Raw genomic sequence first — 23441 nt, forward strand, 5'->3', positions numbered from 1 at the left:
CATTTAAAAGCTGAAAACACCTCTCATATATCAATACTCCTCAGCCTGATAATTGCTTCTACATTTGCAGGTCATGGCTCCTCAGGTAACATTGTGTCTCAGCTAGAGTGTCCACACAGTGCAACTTCTCTGCTTTGCCCTCCCCAACTCCCCAAGAATGGCAGGTAAATCTTGTTTCTGGCAGAACGTCAAGGATGTAAGTAGCATAGTAATACATAATCTGAAACTGCAAACTTTTCAACTACCTAAGAAGTGGCAATAAAAGTAAAAAGCTTACATTCTTGACCCCATCTGTAAATCATTTCTTTCCTCTTATGTCCTTTCCTTCAACTGTTTTGAAGTCACAAGGTCAATAGCTATAGTCAAATACAATTCAAAATGCAGTGGCGAATTCCCTCAAAAAATGCCCTCCATCACGTAACATCAGCCAGTCCTCATAACATCAGAGTTAATCACCGAGCATAAAATCGCACATAGCTTGCCATGACGTCTCTTAAATGGGATTAATCATGAAAGCAAGTTAACGCCATGGAATGGAGGACCTCCGTTAAGATACATTCGCCACTGCTTTCTTGAGTTGCATCCAACTACAAATGTGACGTGCTTTAGAGGCAGCCATGTGGCCGACTGCCATCAGTAGTGAGGCTGTGCTCCCATTTTTTTCCTTTTTATTTCGTATGTAGGAGGGCAGGAAGTGCGCTTAAAATTTGGGGGGTACTGCTGTATTTCAGAGCAGCTGCAATGTTGTTTGCTCTTCCTACTTACAGAATTCTTGCAGAGGACAAGCACTGTGAAGGGGTAATTCTTGTAGTGGTTGACAGTATTCATCATAAGCACATTAGCCTTTGCATTACAGTAGTTCACCTCAATTATTGTGGCATAGTTGAGGGAAGCATTACCTACAGTGTTTACCTGCAGTATTACCTGCAGTGTCACAAAAGTAAGAAATACTCACTTTTTGCATTTTTATTGGGGAGCTCACTACAAGGAGTGCTTTAATTTTTTTCTTTGTTTAGTCAGTCCCTGCTGCAGTTCTCAGAGAAATTGAGTTCCTCAAGGCACAGATCAGCACTCTGGTGGGAACATTGTCAAGAATGGAATCAAAATTAACTCAGCCTGTGCCTGCCTTCTGCTGACTCCGCTGAGTCTGTTGACCTGCTCAGTGCAGAAATGCCAATTTATCCAGTCACAATGGAGTTGCAGCTAGATATTCGGGAGGCCAGCTTGAGAAATGACCATGTTTTTGCAGTAGTGGTAAGCTAGTCTATTTTTGTTATAATATAGCTAATGACTAGTGTGTTAAGTTACTGAAAAATGATGCTTCTGTACCTTTCATTTTGTAGTGAAGAAACATAAGTTCTTATCGCTTATGTTGTGTCTCACTTTCAGCTAAAGAATCTCGGTCAAATCGGAGGAAATGATGTGGCTACTGTAGCAAAAAATGTATTTAAGAAGCTCATGAGTGACGAAGTTGCTGTTCTATATTTGGGGACTGGAAGAAAGAGAAAGAAACAAGCCGAGAGGCTGAATATTATTCCTCTCATATTTGGTAAGAATGTCTCAAATTTTATTTGTGTCTTTTGCAAGGGCGTCCGCAGAATTTTTTGCAGGGGGGGGCCCCGTTGGTGCCCCGGGGGGGGGGGGGGGGTATGTTCGTAGCAGAAAGGCGCTATTTGCGGAGTAAATTTATTTATTTATATATAAATAAAAATTAAACAAAATGCACACATGAAAGAAAAATTACAAACAGCAAATTAAAGCGCGGCTAGGAGAGGTACATTGGAGTTTATCAATGAAGAAACAACTAAAATTAATAAAAATGCAAAAAGATGCTATATCACTTCGTGGAGAAGAGTGCTCAGTCTTGCTGCATACGGGTTCTCGACTCACCCGGATTGATGACCAGCACACAGCACAATATGTTCACAAACACGCAACTACAGTCACTCAGTCAGTCTTCCTTGAACAGCAACTGTAGGCGCCTCGGATTTTTCTGGGCGAATTGCGTAATTACACGTGTGATAAATTCACTTCTGTGCTTCATTACACGCTCTCGGTGCACACTCATCATACACATTGATTGGAAAAACTGTTGAACGCGTACGTTGAAAACAAAAGATGACTATATATACAACGAAAACTTATTTACAAGATAAATGCACGCTCGCAGCTTCATACACCTCGCTCCATCTTGCTTGCGCATCCGCACAGTCGAGCAACCGCACACACACTGCTCTCCGCTCGTCGTTTTCTCGTCCGCTGTCTTGGTTGTTCTCAGCTTCGCTGACAACCGGCCACTAAAAACACCCAAGCACAAACACAGAGGCGCGCACACGTGCAAGGGCTTACTTGCCGCAGTATCCCCGAATGCGCACTTTGGGGGTGAAAGGAACGCCGCGCAACTTCCGAGGGGAAGGGACACTCGCCACTCCAGTCGGAAAATTTGTTTTTGTGTTTTTATGGGGTTCAGAGCCCCAAAACAACTCAGGCTATGAGGGATGGAGTAGTACAGAGTTCCGGGTAATGTCGACCACCTGGGTCTCTTTACCATGCACTGACACGCACAGTACATGGGCGCTGTTGTGATTTGAGGCCCAGCCAGAGGTGACAGGCGAGCCAGGCAGGCGCCATCGGGCTGCGTTGACCAAAGGTGCTGGTTTTCGCAGAAGACGCAAAGAACGCTGATGTGGGGGCGCCTCGGGAGACTGCGTCGCCGTGAACAAAAGCAGCTAATCCCCTTTGCCGGAGATTCTGAAAGCGGCGCTTCTACCGAACTGCGCTACCCGTGGATCGGAGGAGACAGCGAGCGGCGGCGGCGCCAACTCATCGCCCGCTTGCCCCTGAGCAGCCCGACAAAGCGGGGGTGGACACGGCTGATTTTACCTTCCCTCCTTAAGAATTCATCGGTGACCGGCGTAACGATAGGCGAAAACAAGATGCCCCGTGCACTGTCTGCCTCCGTGTCGCTATCTCTCTAGAGATCAAAGAAACAGACACCCATCTCAAGGCGGCTCGAAACACATGCTCGCCGGTGCCGCTGTATGTCTGGAACAGGTCGCCCTTCAGTAGAGCTAACGATGGCATGGTTTGAAAACGGCGGAACGACGCACGCCCGGACGCGGCATTTCGCAGATGTGACCATGCGGGGCTGCTTTTACCCTTTTGACTGAGCGCACCACCGCCCCTGGCGTGCGGCCATCACTCACGGTTCGAGTGAGTGATTTTCCAGGGGGGTGCAGCCGCCCCCCCTTGCCCCCCCCTCCGGACGCCCATGGTCTTTTGTCTTCCTTTCATGACTTATTTATTGAAACCATTAAAAATTTCCTAACAGCCTGAAGGAATGAGCAACATCTTGTCTTGCTCATTCCTTCCGTCCGTGTCTCTTTCACGCCACGATAACTTCAAACATATCCTAATAGCCGCATATATTAGTTTCAGCTGCTGTACACAAAATCAGAAATGCAACAGACACAGAGATGGGATCGGTCATAGCCAACTGGCTGCACTTCGCCAAAGTCTAACTAGTTGCCAAGGTAAGTAGCAACATAATTTTTCTGGTAAAAGTACTAATGCATTTGAAGTCATTAAAAATGTTAAAGTACGTATCACATGTAATGTATGCAAGGAAGGGGAAGAAGCTGCTGGAAGGGGAAGAGGCTCTAGGAAGGGAAAGAGGCTCTAGGAAGGGGAAGAGGCTGCTAGGTGTAAGGTCGGCCTTTTGAAAGAGTGTTAAGGCCTTGCCATTCTATAATACTTCTCCATGAATATTCTGCTAATTTTTTTAATGGAGGAGGCTACCCTTGAACAAGAACTTTTTTTTCTTGAGATATCTGCCTGAAATTTTCTGGGTAGGCTAATAGAAGCAACATTTGTAGAACTGCTAAATTTTATGGAGCTGTGCACAATGGTTCTCAAGTTACAGGAGCATACCAAAATGGCTCATACCAGGCATGAGAATTTGGAAAATGTGTTGGCACTGTGAAGTTCGTTACATTCCTGGATAGGAGCCTCAGGGCAAGAAAAGGCCCCTTTTGTAAATTTTCTTGTTGAAAAATTTTAGCGCACCACTGAATTTAGTGTCTCTGAGAAGATTTGAATTAGCCAAATTTTACCTTATCACAAATTCCAGGCACAATATCTTGAATAAACGGGCCTGTCTCACCCTCAGAAATTTGTTCAGGTACGGAATGAAAAGACTAATTGGAAATATGAGAAGCAATTCCCAAGATGCAGCAGGGATAAGCAGTCACACCGGGCAAAAAAATCAATTCTGAGAAAACATTTTCTTGAAACCTGTTAGTGCTTCAAGTGCTGGTTCGATGAGCCTACCATGAAATTTTCATTCATACATCTCAAGAAGTAAAAGGTTTTGCGACTTGTTGTCAAAGAACCGCTCCATGGATTTGACCAGAAGTACTAGGTGGCATCAGTGCCTAGCTTCGTCTTGAAAACGAGCACATCATTTTAGGACTTGAAGAAATGTCATGTACCATCTTCAAAAACCAGACCGCAGAGATTTCTTGCAAGCCACAGAATGGAGCACATATGCCATTCTTTAAGCTATATCTGTACAGTAAGGTGAACCACTGTCCTCACTTTTCAAGACCTTTCACTCTTTAGGGAAGCTGTTCGGGCTCCACTCTAGGAGTGAGAAGCAAACTATGCAGTAAGCTGGTATCTTACTTTTGTTTTTGCTTGCTACGATTCGAAGTGACCAGTGCGAAAACACATGGAGACAAGAAAAGAAACACTGACAACAGGACGAGTGCTGTTTTCCATCTGTTTTCGCGCTGGTCATTTCGAATTATGTCTCACCAACTTGCCCAATCAGCAATTTTGATTGCTTGTTCTGGTCATGCAGAAAAGCAAAATATACCAATCGGTCCGGAATATCTCCTAAAATCCACTCCTAAAGCACAAAACACACTCTTTTGAGATACTCATAATTCATAAAAAGAATGTATGATGATGGCCAGAAAAAAAAAATTAAGACCGTTAAGCAACCAAACTATTTGTGCTCTGCAAAAGCAAAAGTATGCCACTCAGCAGTACGAGTGACATTGCACAAATACGCCATATGTTAGAAAAGCTACACAGCGGCATCGCAAGCCATGCTTTGGACTACGAAGGCAGAGCAGCAGTGTTGGCTTGACCGCCGCTCCTCTTTGTCATCAGGTTCTTAAGTGCAATAAGAGATGACTGTAGATAAGGCTCTGTTGTGCAGTCTGTTTCACTGTGTCGGTCTGGCTACTACACGCACGGCCGGTATGATAGTACTGTATTCAGTACAATGAACATCGTGGTTTGCTCTCCCTTATATTCTTTGTTAAAACTGCGTAGTGTGCTGACGGTATCAGGCATATCTAGCTGCACACAGGTTGACGAACAATTCTTGAAACAACCAAGCTTGTCATATGAGATGAGGTATAGCCCTTTGTGTACAACTATTGCTGACGTCTAGCAATTCATCGTTCCCTTTCTGCAATTAGTAACGACGTAACGGCTTCTTTAGGTTCTTCCGTGCAGTCAATTATGCTTCACCTTGAGCAAGAGTAGAGACAAGAATTGAGAAGGATTGAGACAAGGATTGAGAAGATAAAGTATCAAAACTCGACACTGGCGCAGAAATGAATCGCTTTAAGTAGCTTAAATCAGTACAAAATCCCATCAAGGTCTATCGTGCATGGAGCAGATAATGCTGACACGCTGATCTCTCAATGGATGCAGTTGAAAGCAAGGCCTTGCGCACTCATGAAGTTTACGCCAAGCAAGATGCTGAAGCTGGCTCGCTGAACAGGAGAGTACAGCTTGATCTGCCGCAGGTGGGTGTCCTGGCCATTCTTGTGGTTGGCCAACCCTACAATCTGCACATGGAAGGCGCGGACAGGGCGGCCAGCCGAGTCTTGCGTTGCGATGTGCACCCATCTCGTTGTTGGCTTGTCCAGGTGAACAGTTTCGACCACCTGCAGGTCGTGGAAAGTGCTTCTTGCTTTCGAGGCAATCCTGAAAGCACAGGTCAGACCAAATGTTGACACTGTTATACCATGCGGGTATTTTTGTTCATGGGGCTACTGCAATCAGCAATGTGGGACACACTGAATTTGGCCGGCGTTCGCTGATTAGTGCAGCCTCTTTAGCCTAGAAGATGCGTTCATGGTACGAATGTGGAGCACTTCTCGCAGCTGCGGAGGAGTGTAGGGGGGGTAGGAAAGGGGTGGCCTGACTGTGCAGATCACGCAACGACCACGTGAACTGCACTGCACTCTTGGGCATAACAGCTACGCAGGAGTGCGACAGGGAGAACTGAAGTACGACAGCAGCCCTGTGACATGAGCAGCTGAGACAGTATAGGTGTAAGTAGACCGGAGCAGATTCCGTGGCGTTCGAGAAGAGAACTTCTAGCGACGAGGTGCATTGTGTCGATCTGTGTGCAGTGTTCATGTTTCTGTGCGTGTTCTGCTGGGTAAGAGAACCGAGAATGAGGTGCGTAGTGTGGTGTGGATAAAAGAAAACGAACAATTCCATCCAAGTACGTCCTGTTCAGTGCTGTCAGAGAGAGTATCAGTGAACTTAGGAAGCAAGGATTTTGCCAGTTTTGCAACGAGATGCAAGCAGAGGTGCGTGAACTGGAACTGAATGTTAAAGAAAAAGAAGCTCCTTCACCAAGGCAATGTCTAGGTGTGTTTAAGGCTTATGATAACATTGAACACTGGACACTCATGCAAAGATTAGAGGCAGTAGTCCTTCCGAGATACTTTGTGGCATGGGTTTCTGAAATTCGGGCTGACAGAGAATTTTCCTGCTTCCAGAACGATGTTTCCTGAAGCAGGTTTCGACAAGTGAGAGGAGTGCCCAAGATGCGGTCCTGTCCCCTCTACTTAGCAGTATTCCCTGCAGTCATAAGGTGTTAACCTATGTGTACACAGTTGACATATCGCCTTTCTCGCTTCCGAGCATGACATATACTCTCTGTACGAGTTCTCACAGTCTTACCTCAATGTCCAGGACGAATGGTTAGGGGACATTAACCTGTCCCTTAATGTCACTAACTATGGTTTATTGGTGTTTCTGCTCCCTTGTCCAGTTAATATCTCTATTGTTTGTTGGCACCATGTAATTTCTTAAGTGTGAACTGTCAAATACCTTGGAATAATTTATGATCCTTCAGTTGCCTGATGGGCGCATATTGATCAGATCACTGCTAAAGGAGTCCTAGCAGTCGGTATGCTGCACAGGCTGAGCAACATTCGTTCCAACATGAGAAGACACTCACTTCTTATGGTTTATAGAATGTATTTCCATCCAGTATTAGAGTTCGGTTGTCTTATTCTCTGGAGCGTATGCGTATAAACTTCGCCCCCTTCTTATCTCAGAGTGGAAGGCATTGCACCTCTGTCTGGGCCTTCCAAAATTTCTGGCTAATTCTGTTTTGTACCTGGAAGCACGTACTCTATCTTTGCTTTCAAGATTTCGGCTCTTAACACTCCAAACGTTTGTAAAAATGTGCGATTCGTCGCTTCGCACAGGTTTCGTCAGATTCGCAGATTCGTCGTATAGGTTTAATTTGTGCAATCTCTCGTTGACTCCTTAAGCATCTGCATTTCGGACATCCTTCCAGTGCACGCCAATTCTACATCTATTCAGACTGTCTGTGATGACATCTTTCCAAAGCATGCAAAATTAATGCCTTTCTATTTGCTCAGCGGGTTATTACAGGATTACTGGATGCGCTTTAACTCATGTGCTCATTGCAACAGATGCCTCACAGTGTGAAGAAAATGCCGGTGTTGGCCTTTTCTCTCTAGCTCTCTCTTGACTGGTCATTATCACTGCGCCTTCCCGATTACACCCGCATTCATTCTGCTGAATTTTTAGCAGTAGATTTGGCCGTGCGCAAGTTAAACAGCTCTTTGTCTTCTGTCATAATTATGACGGATTCATTATTCCTGTGTTCCACTCTCGCCGTGTCCAGGGGATCTCAGGCACTCCGCTTACACAAATGCTTGGTAACACCCCATGTGTGTTGATTACGGTTGGTTTGGGTGCCTGTGCATAGAATAATTCATTTAAATGAGCTTGCTGATGCCCTGGCGAAGACATCTCTTCAAGGCCCAGTTGTACCTCTCCTTCTGCCCTGCGCATGTATTACAGCAGTCAGGTTTCAGGTACCTACTCTTGAAAAAATTTGCAGCATCAGCACTGACTTCCTCTCCCGACTTCCAGCATCTTCTCTACGCGTGGTGCAGTAAAAGAAAACGATCGCGCAAGCTTGAGGTCATGTTTACGTTGTCGCGTGCCCCAATTAAACTTCTACCTTCATAGATCTTATCCGAAACATCGCAGCCTCATCAGATCACCATACCATACCTTTAACATTAGCCGTGTGATGGCTCTGGGATCGCCTTAGCTCAGGCTACCGCTATCTCCTTTTTCTGATCTTAAGCACGGTGGTGGCCTTGGTGCCAGGCTGGGTGGAAGCTTTTTGCGTCACGTGAAGGCATGATCCCACTACTGCATTCTTCTTAGTTCTGTCTCACTCAAGCCATCTCCTTCTCCATAGTTCGAGCTTATCTTGCGCTGTCGCTCGGGCGTCACGCCAGCCATGTAGGGTTACAGTGGAGCTCGGCTCTAGGTGGGCTGTGTAAAATGGCTCTCGTGGTAAAAGTGTCACAATGCACCTTTCACTTCGTTCCATCTTACCTGCAACTCCCTTCTTCATTAATTACGCTGAACACACCGCGGTGGATTAATGGCTTTGACACTCGGCTACTGATCCCAAAATTCAGGGGCGAAATCTTGGCCGCATTTCAATGCAGGTGAAATGCGAAAACGCAGGTGTGTTGTGCGAACTCGGCGCCCATTAAAGAACACTCGGTGGTCTAAACTAACCTAGAGCCGTCCACTGCTGCGTGATACCCCCACAATTTTTATCTGTTGCTTTCTGGAGAACGCATATTGTGAAAATAGACATAAACCCACCGATATTGTACACTAAAAGAATAATCACACAAACCAAGCAAAGCATAGGAAATTTTTTTAATGATGACTTTGATCAAAGTGGGAAATTTAAAGTATAACCATCATTTACACGCACGATAACTTAGTAAAAAGTAGAATAAAAGAGCATATGTTGCCGGAGGGATACAAACTAGCGACGTCCACACGTTGTGTACAGTGAATGAATAAATGAATATGGGAGGTAAAGGCACTAGGGCAAAAGACCAAAAGGTGCAAATATGAAGACCTTTCATATTGCAGGTTAATAGGGTTAACAAAGTGTGCTGCTGAAGAGTTAATTCCTTGCTACTGCAGCGGAGAAGTTGACACACTGAAATTTGGGAAAAGGTAGAGGAAGAGGAACCATCTCCGTTCGTTACCCTACAAACAATTGTGCTACGACGGCAGCTGTTCAACCTTTTCTTTCAGAGTATGTTCGTGTAGCGCAACCTGAAAAAAAATCCCCTGTGCTTGCCTCTACGATGCCAGGGTAAGCACACGACTGCATATCAGCCGTGTTAGCCGCCCACAACTGCACCACTGAACTGCCTCAACAATGACAAAATATGAGCTGCCTCACATCCCGCAGCTGCACGTGGCCATCGCGAGACACCTTAGTGGAGGGCTCTCGAATAATTCCTACCGCCTGGCTTCTTCTACATGGACTGACATGAACAGCACATGGCCAGATTTCCACTCTGACTCAAGTGAAATGCGGCCGCAGGATTCCATAGCACGACATACATCTAAGCAGCCAAATGTCAAAGCGCCTGAGCCACTGCGGCGGGTAAAAAAAAGAGGGACAGCAGACATCAGGGTACGGTACACCACCTACAGTGGTAAATATTTTTTCTTTCCTACACACAGTGGCATGCATCCTTTTTTGTACAGTGGTACGCATGCTCGCCTATCTAAACGTCATGTTAAAAAACTCCCCATTTTCACGCCAGTGGAGAGTCATGGGAGCACATCCACGCAGCTTAGCGGCTGCGCATCTTCACACGCGCTGGATGCGGGTGCAAGAGCCCAGCAGTTTCCTCATAAAAGCTATGCTGGAAGACATTGAAGGATGTGGCAGCATTAAAATAACTGGAATTTTGAGCGTGCGACAGCGTGCATGCAGAAGGGGTTAAAAATTTCCTGGTCGCTTGAGCATTGACCGAACTGCACATCTCTTGCATTGTGGTGCATTCGTCCGTGCTTCCAGGTGCTAGCCTGAAATTTAGCACATGGCGGCTTTTTTCCCCTGGATACGGTTCCAAAGGCATCGATATGACATGCAACGGAGAAGCGCAGTATTACGAGAAGAAAATGCTGCTTCGACGAGGCCGTTCCATGCACTAAACCAGTATGAGGGAAGCGCCGCATCGTGATGATGATTCACAGCGGCATTGCGTTTGGACTCGAAGTCGATGACAAAGATAGCCGCACGAGCACTTCTGGACGAGAACCCTTGCAGACCCAAAATAGACACGGCAAACTTGTTCTTGACACCAAAAAGCCGGAATCCACATGACCCATCCCGTACAAAAAATTTTCTGCGTCCTGTGCAACAGGGTGAACTAGTTATGTCGATGAGAGTGACAATAGCCAAGTACCTTTTAGGTGTGTAGCCTCGGGATAGCTCACACGCAAAAAATTTTGCAATAACCCAAAGTGTGAGCCGCGGGCATAAAATGAGACTCCAAGCCGTTGAAGCTTGGAGGCAGGAGTTTCACAGACTATGACAGGGGGTGAACGCCGGTAGTGTGATGCCATTAAGAAACCGTGACAGGGTTCTCACTGTGAGCGATTACCTTGGAGTTAGAGCTGATGCACCGAACGGGCAGGCGAAAACAGTCATCTTAGCAATATTGCAATCTCAGGGTGGCTGGACCTGATTTGGGGGAGGGGATCTCAGTCCAGCACCTGTCAGGTTACCCTGCCTTGGAAGGTCGGAGACCCCGGCAACATTCCCTATGGCATGGAAGTAAACTCAGAGGCCGGGCGCCACAATATCGGTTGAAATTTGAGTGCTCACCCTCTGCGCAGGCCTGGAAAGGAGCTCATAAGGATCAGAATACGGAAAAAAATTCCGCTGTCCTCATTCCCTCCTAATTCCCATAACCACATTCCTATATACTATTCCCATATCACATCCCTTCCTGTTGCTTCCCAGGGGAGATCGGGGGAGTCTCCCCAGGCCCGCTCCCTTGGCTGTAGGTTACTTCAGTAGCCCCCCCCCCTTTCTTTTATTTTTTCCACCTTCAGGTGGTCAAAATTATAATTGTTCTTGGGTCTCTTTTTGTATATTACGATTGGATCAAGCCTGTTGTACAAAACTGGTGGAGGTAGGGGCTATTATTTTTCATTTTTTTTTTTTGCCCCACCCCACTTGTTTGTCAGTGTGGCAAATGAGGCATGAGCGTGAGGCTTGTGTGTCTACCCATGCCTCTGTATATTTTGCAGGCTGTGCAGAGACAGGCATTCCCATGTCTCCTTTTTTAAAGCATCTGACTAAGCTACCGGTGGATACACTTTATTAATAATCTAATGTATGACTACAGCAACAGCAGCTGCAGCATGAATGTGTGTAGGAAGGTGCTGTATGCTCTAGAGTGCAATGCACATCGCCGCAAAGCGGTAACTTTCACCTGTATAGAATAGTAGTAATGCCTTTTCCACATCTGTTTGCTACACTGTTACTTTTTTTTTACCTTCGCAGCGAACAGGAGCAGCGCAAGCTCTGCCTACACCCACAACGCATGTCCGGAGTTTGCAATGCTCACCATCGACTGCGCAGGTCTGTCCGCCTGTTAAATGGGGAACATGCCTGAAACGTGGGTCAACATGGATTCCAAAGGGAAGATGAGCCGTATAGAGTCTTGACGAGTGTCGACGGACTGCACTGACGAAGCGAGCTCTCAACAGCGCAGCATTTTTTATGCCAAAGTGCCCTCTCTATAGAGTGGTCAGCACTTGTCTTATATATTGATGTAGTAATTAACATTGATTCGAGCAAAGTTTTAACTGTTACAGACGATAATTAATGTTTTCCCTTGAATCATTTGTGCTGCTTTACACGATCGAAATTCGAGCATTCAAACCTTTGATGGATCATTTGGAATTTTTTATAGACTTATTATGATGTTCTAAAGTTTCATTTTAGCATAATGCATTTATATTTATTATAGGGAAAGGATGCAAGAAGGAAGCCTATTAATTTTAGATGTAACATAAATGAAACAATGAATGAATGCCTGGAATGAATTAACTATGCCTTAAAACCGTGCCTGCAAGATGTTAACTTGAAAGCTGCCATGTTTGAATTTCAATTGGTTCTTCGTTATTGTCTAAGACTTCTCGTTTTTTACTGGATGTTAACATCTTCATTATTTTGTTTTGTTCAGCTAAGACTTTGCTATGATTTACATTGGTGTGTTATCTCAGCATTATCTGTGGCAGTTTATTTTGTTCTAAATATCCTATGATTTTAATAACGTTTTTTTGTCAAAAGAAACCTCGTTAAATTGCTTTACTTTTGTAGCTGCAAATGCATACAATCACAAAATGTTCTACTCTCATGAAGTGTTTAATAAACACAGTGAACCCTATGCAATGCCTTCAATAACTCATAGGTTGGGAAACAGTCCCGTTTAAACCTGCCTTGACTAGACTAGAAAACCTGACATCTACATGTTAACCTTAAAGTAACGCTTTGTAGCTTGTTGATAGAGAATGAAAACAAATAAATTTGGCTTCACCTGAGTGCGGAAGATCGTGCCTTTAAGCTACGTGCTTGGACACAGGGGGCGGCACGGGAAGCTTCGCTGCAGGATGCGCGACAAATGCTGCTGAAGTACGGGAAAGAAGCGTCGCTGCTTTGGCATGCCACCCTTTCAGCCTGCGTGAAACTTCCATGCAGTGACTTGTGAAGAGCAAGACAAGCATAAGATCTCGTTATACTTTGCACTCTTGCCGAATAGTGAGACTGCCATTAGGCAAATAATCTTGAACATGACAGAATAGCTGGAAAAAATGTTATGGTGCCTCCTGGTGCATGTGATCACCAGAAAAATGATTTTCCCCCTCCATTTCCAGTGACTCTCCTGAAATTCGGCATTTTCTGTGATTTGACGCATAGATAGAGACCACAACAAATATACCAGGTGTTTCAGGGAAGGTGTTTACTTATGAATTTTTAAAAATGGGGTTTGAGATAATGAGCAGCTTTTTGCGGTATATTATTACCAGTGAAAAAAACACACGGTTGGCTTGCTGGCATCGGGGGATGCACTTTATTTTTATCCTCACTTAGAGAGAAAAATGAAAGGTGTAATGTTAAGAGACGGGAAATGGGCAGAGTGGGTGAGGGAACAAACGTGGGTTAATGACATCCTAGTCGTCATTGTAATGTGAATGCAAGGTAACCGCTAGGCCTTGAGGGTAACGGAGCAGATTCCAAGAGAAGGCAAGTGTAGCAGGAGGCGGCAGAAAGTTTGCGGGGAGTATGATGGCCGCAGCTGGGACAGGATTAATTAGATAGATATGGCAGAGGCTTTTGCCCTGCAGTGAACGTAGCATGCTGATGGTGATGATGATTACCAGTGCTGGCAGATTTCACAAAACAGGCAAAACATGTTAATTATATTAAAATGATTAACTAATTCTCATAGTTAACTTTTAACTATTACAGATAGGTACCTAATGGCAATCAGAGATTTGTAGCCTGCATTTAGCAATAGCCATATCAATTTTTAGCCTTTCAAAATGTGATTAGCCTCACCACTGTGGCTCGGCGAAATTTGGCTGCATTGTACCACTTTCCAAGATACCACTGTACAAAATACCACTTTTTCCAAGCATGCAGGCAAAGCAACCCCTCCAGTGCACGTAACTAGCCGAAACAGCAAAATTTTGTCGAGCCACAGCACTGTGGGTAATCGCGTTTTCGAAATTCCAAGAACTGATATGGCTATTACCGATGGCCAGCTACAACTCTCTCGTTGCAATCAGGTGCCTCTCTAATAGTTAAAAATGTAACTATGAAAATTTAGTGAATTACTTTACTAGTTAATATGATTAGCCTTTTTGACATCTGCCAGCACTGCTAATAACATGCTGCAAAAAGTGTCTACCTAAAAAGCCCTATTTTTAAAAATTAGTAATCAAATTCCCTGGAAAACCTAGTGCTATGCTCACCGCTTTTCATTTGGGTGTAAATGGGAGAGAAAATCATTTGAAATTTGACCGGTGAACTTGTCGCACACCAGAAACCGCTGGCCATGTTTCTGAAGCGAAACCAGTAGCTAGGGGTGGTTGAATATGTAGGAATTTTGAATTGCGAATTAAACATCCTCCCACTCGATTATTCAAACAAATCAAATAGAGTTTAAAATAATTCAAAACACATCAAATATGTCAGTTTTCAAATAATTGGCAGGACATTAGAATAAAACCTGCCATACTTTTCTTCCCCGGCTATTGCAAAAACAGGGACCTTACACGTCCCGTACCATGCAGCGTGCAGTCAGTATCCACGGGATGTGGGGTGCCTCGATGCAGCGCTCCTATCAAAAGAAGCTTCAGCAAGGCACGCTAGCGGAATGAAATGTTCAGCACTGCAGTGCTATCCATTCATGCGGCAGTGTTCGTAATCGTAATACATGGCCTCAGAGATTTTATAACTCGGCAGGGCACAAGCAAGTTCAGAAAAGCTGGCCATTATACCTGACCTCGGAGGCCAAGCCTCGTATGTAGCTCTCTCCTGTCTGCATGCACCGAGATGTGGTGCTAGTTTATTATCTTCTGCTATCAACAGCAAAAGGTGCTTTTCCTATGAGCATAGCATGAAAATGATAAAGTTAATACACTGACTTTGTGTTGTGACCCCCCGTGTCTTGTCTTTTAACAGATACAGCTGTAACTAAGAAATCAGCCTTTGCGGGTTCTCTTGATTGCTCATGGAACATTTGCACAAGTAGTGAATATTCATAACAATATTCAATTCGTGTTCGATTTGATTCTCTCAATCATCATCATCAGCTGACTACATGCACTGCAAGACAAAGGCTTCTCCAATACCCCTCCAATCAACCCTGTCCTGTGCCAGCTGCTGCCACCCTATCCGCCCAAATTTCATGACTTCATCCGCCCACCTAACATTCTGCTGCTCCCTATTACGGTTTTGCCTTCTCTTGGTATCCAGTTCATTGCCCTTGATGACTACCGCTTATCTTGCCTTCGCATTACATGCGCTGCCCAAGCCCATTTCTTCTTCCCGATTTCGACTTGGATGTCATTACATTCTGCCCTCTTACGGTTCCTTAACGTTACACCTATCATTTTCCTTTCCACACCTCACTGTGGTCACAATTCTCTCAGTACTAGACAGTTTTAGAGCAGCCGGTTAGCAGTACGTGTTGCTGTTGCCACCACTGCTGTTGCTACGCGTTGCCTTGCCACATTTGCGTACGCTAGCAGTTGCCATAGTTACAGTGTTAATCCTACAGCGGTGCTGGAACTCTGATATTCTCTCAATATTTGATTTGTATTCAATTGTCTTTCAGCTATTCTATTTGTACCTAATTCAGTTGCAAAGCTGTACTATTCGTGTTCAATTCGGTTGAGAAAAGAGTATTATTCGCACACCCCTAGTAACCTTTTTATTGAGCGTAGCATTGTTTTACAGCGAAAGGCTCTTCTACAAACCTCAACTGCAATGGCCTTTTCACTGAAAGTTTTCTAAACAGTTTGAAATACGTAAAAAAAAACTCAATTATTTATTAAAGAAATAAATATTTATTTCTTTCCCTGGAGCACGGAGATGTTACTTCGGTTGCGAGCGCCCTGTGCTGCAAGCCAGGACGGAGAAAATCTTCCTAGTTGGGTGCCAGGCTCCATAGAAACCCACACCTTATTGTGAAATTGCCCAGGCAGACTCACAGAAATGTTGACATTGATTGCCTTGAGCTTCGTCAATATAGACTACGAGAATTATGGAGAGTTTTTCTGGGGAACAAACATTTTCAGTGTATCTACCACTTGTTAGTGCGTACACTCACGGTCTGGACAATGGATGGGGTGAAAATGCAAGGTGCCTACTTGAGGCCCATTTATTTTTGTTCCGTTACTATGCACAGCGATGAGAACTAAATCTGAACTGCCCTAAAAGGTATTCTGCTCCATGTATTTTGAGTGTATGACATCAACGAAAAGCAGTGCAATAGTGCAAATGCCGCAATGATGGCCTTTGCTTGTGCATGTGTGTTGTCTATGCGTGTGCGCATGCAAAATTATAAATGCTGTATAGTAATGGCTTTTTTGTGTGTGTGTGTCCTCTATAGTATTCCTGTATGAAGGAGCACTAAGCTTTGACCCTACCTCCACCCACCAGAAGACCACAGCAAAATCAAATTCAAAGATGCAGTGGGAAGGAGATCAATGTAAAAGCAAAATTCACAACCAATACTGCTGACGCATATTTCTCGCATCACAATCTATGATCGCTGGGGCATCAAAAAAATTGAATTTCACCAAGGTTATGATCATTAGAGCACTTAATTATGTCCACAAGGCAAAATCATTGCTCAAGGACCTCCAATAAACCTGCAAGTGAAATTTATGGTTGTTTAAAAGACTACTGAAACCTTTTCCTATGTGGAAAGAAAGAGTGCTAAAAACAAGAGATGGAATTTGTAATAGAAATGAGTGCACCAGAAATTGTTTCAAAAATTCGCTGTTTTTCAGACCGAAACGGCGCACTTTGTCACTGAGGAATCAAACCAATCAATGTGTTGCTCTAGGTTGATGCTTTTCCGCATTTTCTAATGTTCTAGCTGCACTTCCTAAAGCAACTGCAAGAGGGCAAAGCGATGCGTTAGTCTCTGATAGGCCAAAATCAAGTACTACGTGAGGACTAAACCCAGCATACAGCATCCACAGAATTGATGTCATGTCTTTTCTGTCCCAGCATAATTGCGTGTGTGTGGAGGGGGGGGGGAGGCTAGAAAGCATAATTCTTGGCTTATAGCTTTTTTTGTCACCGTTCACGGCATTATCGGACAGCATTATGTTGTCTTCAATTTTTAACAAAGGTATGGATTCAGAGAGTTTGGTTTATTAAATAGCATATTCAAGCACAGTTCAGGTAGATTTTTACATATGAAAACCTGACCATGCAGGTATAGATGTGTAAATGTACGATGATGACAGTAGTCCTTCATCAGCTAGAGGAGCCAATGAAGCCTCATCACAGATGAATATGCCTGCAAAATGACTTTGCATGCTCTCTTGTATCACGCACAAAGCAGTTTGCTGCCCCATTTTGTCGAAAAGAGAATGATGACAGGAGCCAATTCAATGATCCTATCAAAACTGTCGTATCACTAATTGTTGTTGGGATGGACCACAGAACCCGCAAGCTAAATAGAACAAGTACGAAATACCGGAAGCATGCTAATACATTTCTTCAAGTGTAAAGCACTCTATGTAACCCCCCTGAAAGTGGATCATGACCATCACCAAGCCATGTGCCGAAAATTTTAATGTGACTTCTAAGAAAGAGGGACCCCTTTTTTAGAAAGAGGGCTGTTTTGTCTTGTGACAAAATGGGATTGTTTTATGAAAGTTACTCTAGGATATTTATTTTTCTTGCTTTAGCTGCAGAAGCTCTTCACAGCTCATTTATGACCGAAGACAACGAGCCAACAGGGCCGTTATCAAAAATAAAAAATGTTATCTGAAATAAAGACAGGTAACAAAAGGTCTGAGCAGTTATGCACATGCAGACAAATTAAACGAATAACTGATTTGCCAAATGAAATAGATGAATTGGCTGTTTGTTTGGTTGAAACCAAATTAAGAACAAAAATTGCAACTTACTTTTTATTATTTCAAGCATTCTCTCTAAATACATTACCTAAGAAAAAAAAATGTTTGCCCGGACATGATTCAAACATGCAACCTTCTGATCTGGAGTCAGATGTGTTACTGTTGCACCACCAACTCGAAGTAACATCGCAACAGCTGACTTCTTTTTCAACAGATGTCGCCGTACTGTATAAAGAACAAACATAGGACTATGACTTGGCTTCTTAAACAATACAGTGGCATTCTGATATGAAGCAGAAATTTCTCCTTTTGGCAGGTATTGAGTACTGATAGTTGATGTACTAAGAGATCTGGGAAACCAAGCCGTTTTTGTTGTTTGTTCGCATGTTAAAATTCTTGTCAGTAGCAACTCTTCTTTCATGTCAAGTAATCTGCTAACATTTCAAACACGAGCAGATATAGCCCAGAAACAGGTCGCTTCCATTTTGCGTCTATAATTTTTCATTACGAGGTAATTTTTGTTTCGTGGCAGGTGTTGCAGTCACAATCAAGGCGCGAGTGGAGAGGATCACTTTGTTTTCTTAACTTGTCATAAAGATGTATAAACAGCAAATTTTTCTTAGTATGTTTTCTTTCTACTGAGTCTAAGCACAATCAATCAGGGCTGTTTATCCCAATGAGAATGTGCATTTGGTTCATGGGGTTACTGTATAATATTTATTTTCTTGCTTTAATTGCAGAAGCTCGTCAGTGTTCTAATATGGCAAACGTTAACTAACCGAGAGGGCCGGCATACTACGTTTCTTTGATTAACGTTCGCAGAAATAAAAAAAGAGGAAAAGAGATGCCTGAAAAGTCGTGTACATGCACACGAAAACAGTCATTAACTCATTTGCCTAATAATGTACATGAATTGGCTGTTTCTTTGAATAAATAAAAATAAAACAAACTCTGGCTAATTTTTTTACTTTGTGCAATACTCATTTGCCAAATAAAATAAAGAAATTTGGTGCTTCTTTAAATAAATAAAAATAAAACAAACTGGCTAATTTTTTATTTAGTGCCAAATAAAATGCATGAATTTGCTGTTTCTTTGAATAAACAACCATAAAACAAACTCTCGCTAATTTTTTATTTTGTGCATTTTATCTTAATGCACTGCCTAAGGAGTGTGCAAAGAACAAAAAGCTGACCCGCACATGGTTTGAACACGCAGCCTTCTGATCTGGAATCAGACATGCTAGTGTTGTGCCACTCACTCATGCTGGCAACATAGCACTGCCGAGTTCTCTTTCACGCAGTACAGAAGACTCAGGCCTGGGTGCCTTTTAAAGAAAGGAAAGTGAGAAAGAAGGGATTCTCACAGAGAGAGTAAGGCATGGAGGGAAACAGAGTGACTGCGATGGAGGGATAAAAAAGGTTAGGATGAGGTTTGCACATCACAGATGAAGTGTTTTTTGGCTATTTATATTTATTTATTTATTTATTTATTTATACAAAATACCTACAGTGCCCCCACTGGGGCATTGTTGTACAGGGGAAACATCAAAGAAACAACAGATAAAATACAGTAATTGAGGCAAATGATGCAATATACTGAGAAAACCCATGGACTATAGGAGTAAAGGCAAAAATGAAAAGAACGTTGCAGAAACAAAAACATGCCCGCGACATACGCGGAGAAAACGACATTTAAAATACAGCACTCTTTTAGCAAACACAAAAATAGACATTGAGGAACTGGAGCGTGTTCAAAAACGGGCTGCTAGGTTTGACTCCGGCGATTTCAGTTTCGAAAAGCGCTCTTATTTTTTGAGCGACAAGTTGGGGTGGCCGTTACTTGAAAAAAGAAAATATTTGAGACTCTCTTTCTTTTACAATGTTCTTAATGGAAAAACTGGTATTCCAAAAGAGAAATACATACACGAGCCAAGTTACGTTTCCGCGCGCACCGACCACCCACTAAAAGTCCGCGAGTACAATTCCCGAATTAACACATTCAAATATAGTTTTTTCCCACGAACAATACATGATTGGAACAGTCTGCCTGCACAAATTGCTGCTTCCCCTCCCACATCTTTTTACATTGCTTTGCAAAACCACCTGTTAACATGGTAGAGAGAGGGTGTGGTACATGGTCCTTGGCGATAACAAAATGAACAAGGGAGGGGAAAACCTCAAGTTGCTTGAGCCAACGTTTCGACAAGGGGACTTGTCTTCGTCTGGGCAAAGCGTTCATCATTGGCAGGGATTAAATAGGGCCTTCGCTCCGAGGAGGAAGGCCGCGGGTGGGGGAAGGAAAGCGGTGTGAGAGGGGATGCGTGTCAGGAAGGGGAGGGAGGTGAATCTTGATTCGTTAAGCTGCAATAGTGGAAAAACTTGTATCCGGGGGATGTGTAATGAACAAAGGCTTTGAAGGGGCTGCGACGGGGAGGAGGTGCTGGGTGGACCTGTAAAGCTCAGATAAGAGGATTAGTCAGCGTGGTACAGGGAAATGAGAACAAGGCAAACAAAATAGGCTGGCACTGGAAGGAGGAAGAAAGGGGGGGCATTTCCAAGGAAGGACAGGGCAGGGGGGGGAGGAAATGGCTTGAGTTCAGAGAAAGCCAAAAGGTGGGGGTGGAGGGGGTAACAGGAAAGTCATGGTTTCCGAGAACTGATAGTAGGGGATTAGGAGAAAAAAAAAGGGTGAACAAAGGGAGAGGGTGAGAAGGCCAGAAATGTGTTGGAAGATATGACGTGGGAAGGGTGCAGAGCGATAATATATTTATGCAAGGTTCTAGGAAATGGTCTGACCAAGTGCAAGACATTTGTTAATTTAAAATTATGCTAACCCTGGAATGTACCTGAGAGATTCCAGGTTTCCTCTGGACATGTTAATCCCTGTCGGTTGCAGTGTTTTAAATTTGTGGATTTGGAATGCTTCTCTGCATTTTCAGTCCCTAGTCGATTTGAAGCCTGACTGAAGAATGAACAATTTGAGTTCGTCGAATTTGTGATGGCGCTGATTAAAATGGGTCGACACTGCCTTCTGTTCATTCCGTGTTGTGTCAGCCCGGTGCCCATTTAATCTGGCACTAATTGTTTGCCCGGTTTCTCCAATATATTGTTTCTGGCAGAAGGAGCACTGGAGCATGTAGATAATATTGGATGATGTGCAGTCAAAACTGGTCTTTATATCGAAACTGAAATCGCTTGCCGTACTTTTAACCGTAGTGTCCCTTTGTAAATGTTTGCATATGTCTTGCATCTAGGTCGAGAGCATGAAGTTACTGTCGGTGGTTGTTTCTTACCGAGCCTAGCATGCACCAGGATGTCCTTCAGGTTTGTGTTGCGTCTGTATGTTACCCTTGGTGCTTCGGGATATATTTTCTTGAGACGGTCGTTACCAGTTAAAATGGGGTGGTATTTCCGCAGGATATTGTTTATGTTTGGAAGCGCGTTTGAGTATTTCGTTATAAGTGCAGGAGGTCGTTGACTGTTAGCTTTTGTTCGTTTTTTAAGAACTACATCTCGTTTCAAAGTGGTTGCTCGTTGGAACGCATTATTAAGGGTTGTCTGTGGATGGTTTCTGGTGATTAGTGTGTTTTTTAGCGAGAGGAAGTGTTTCAGGTAGTCGTCGTCGCTACATATTCTTCTTAGTCTCGTTGCCTGTCCTACGAATATACCTTGTTTGCAGTGTCTTGGATGATGGCTAGTGAAATCTGAGTATTGCTGTCGGTCAGTAGGCTTCCTGTAAAGCGTGGTTTTGAGCTTGCTATTTTCTAAATGGAGAGTGGTGTCAAGGAAATTGACTTCCTCTTCCACACCACACACACAGGTTCCTTCCACAGGTTCCTCTTGCCACACCTGAACAGCCTTAATGTGGACGATCCCTACAAGATTGCAAGTGCAGACCGTTTGGTTGAACAACTCAAGGAAGGTCTTCCCGGAGCGAACTGCGCCTTTTCAGTGGATGTGGAGGACCTCATCTACTCTGTACCCCGTGGGGAACTCTTGACAGCCGTCAGTGAAGTTATTGATAGGACTGGCACCGTGGCTTTCCAGAACTCCTGTGGCATTACAGCGGAAGCCTTTTTGGAACTGCTGGACTGTTACTTAAGTTGTACTTTGGTGAGGTACCGAGATGTTTGTTTTTTGCAGAAGGACGGCATATGCATTGGTTCTCGTATTGCACCTGTATTATGTGAAATTTATCTAGCTAAATTAGATTCCTTGATTCTAGACAATCTTAATGACCTATCTGTTGTAAAAGTTTGTAGATACGTTGATGACTTTCTTGTTCTTGTTCATGTGAAGCCGGGGGACACTTTACACCTCTTGGCTACCTCAATTTTAGATGTTTTTAACAGGTGCTCGACAAGCCTAAAATTTACCCTTGAACTACCTCAATCTGAGTCGTTACAGTTTTTAGACATTCGCTTGTTTTTTAATGACCCTGGACATGTGTGCTGGGCGTACACACCACGTTCTAAAAAGGCATTGCTTCCTTTTGACTCAGCTCACTCCAAGTTAGTCAAAAGAGGGATAGCTGCATCATGTCTTCGTGCAGCGCTCTTGAAGTCTTGTCACCATAAAACAAAAGAAAGTTTCCACACCCAAGTGGAGCGTTTAGGTAGTTCTGGTTACCCCGCCGAAATGATCGTAGCTGTGGCGGAAACGCTGATACAGAAGATGAAAACACGCTTGCAAAGGTGCACGAAGGAACAAATGAGCAAAAGCTTCGCTGTCATGCCTTACATGCACCGCGTGTCGCATAATCTGAAGAGAATTGCAGCTAAATTCCAGGTTAATGTTATCTTCAAGGCGCCATGCAAGCTATCCAAGTTATGTCCCATGGTGACTGGGGAGCGTCAAAAGAATCCTGGGTGCAATAAGAAGCACGAAGAAAGATTTGTTCCCTGTAAAGAAGGCGTTATTTATCACATCCCTCTGAGCTGTGGTCAAGTCTATATCGGTCAGACAGGTCGATGTTTAAACGACAGATTGAGGGAGCACGCCAATTCACTAGATAAAGGCTACGGCTCGAACCTCCCACCCCATTGTAAGGACTGCAAATGTCTACCGCTGCTGAAAAGCACCTCGGTAATTGGGAGGCATCAAGGTAGGCTCGAATGTGAGCTGTTTGAAGCCGCTAAGATCGCTCAGAACGATCTATGCATCAGCACACCCTCAGTGCACGAATAGAACATAGATTTTTGTTATCATAATGTGTATAATCTTAACTATTTTGAACCATTTATGCCTTCACCACCTTCTGCACACTCGCCTCAGGGTTTAACAACAGCAAGTTTGGGAGACAAGAGGTTTAGCGCAAGCGCGGTAGCCCCGCTAGGTTCCCTTCCCTCACTTCAATAAAGCAGTTGTTGAAATTTAGCGCTTGTCCCGTCCACGTCTCCACTTTTTCTTTTTTTTTTTGCGCTCTAACTTCCTCATCATGAACTACCAACAGGCCCAAATTACTACTCTGCTGAAGGTATTCATGATCCATAAATTATTTCTAACTGCGAACTCTACTAATAACTCTCCCCTGCTCCTAGAACCTAAGCTATAGTCACCTACCGCCTGGTCTCCAGCTTGCTTCTTGCCTACCTTCGCATTAATGTCGCCTATCAGTACAGTGTACTGTGATT

The 23441-nt window shown here is 43.9% G+C and overlaps 1 protein-coding gene and 1 long non-coding RNA gene across 3 annotated transcripts in view; one reads left to right on the plus strand and one right to left on the minus strand.

The window, feature by feature from the left end:
- On the plus strand, nt 1–11837 carry LOC149356000 (uncharacterized). The gene is made up of 5 exons (XR_016289784.1): nt 1–164; nt 1390–1549; nt 3433–3533; nt 5728–5822; nt 11702–11837. It is a non-coding gene; the product is annotated as an uncharacterized LOC149356000 (long non-coding RNA).
- Nucleotides 5652–23441, minus strand: part of LOC149356001 (uncharacterized) — a 27218-nt gene continuing 9428 nt past the window's right edge. For both annotated transcript variants that reach the window (XM_089577727.1, XM_089577728.1), the window contains one exon: nt 5652–6003. In XM_089577727.1, the coding sequence (XP_089433853.1) occupies nt 5715–6003 (289 nt within the window). In that variant the 3' untranslated portion in view covers nt 5652–5714. The remainder of the gene's footprint in view (nt 6004–23441) is intronic.

Source organism: Amblyomma mixtum, chromosome 3 (genome assembly GCF_055824585.1).
Source record: "Amblyomma mixtum isolate Tamu chromosome 3, ASM5582458v1, whole genome shotgun sequence".
Classification (NCBI taxonomy): Eukaryota; Metazoa; Arthropoda; class Arachnida; order Ixodida; family Ixodidae; genus Amblyomma; species Amblyomma mixtum.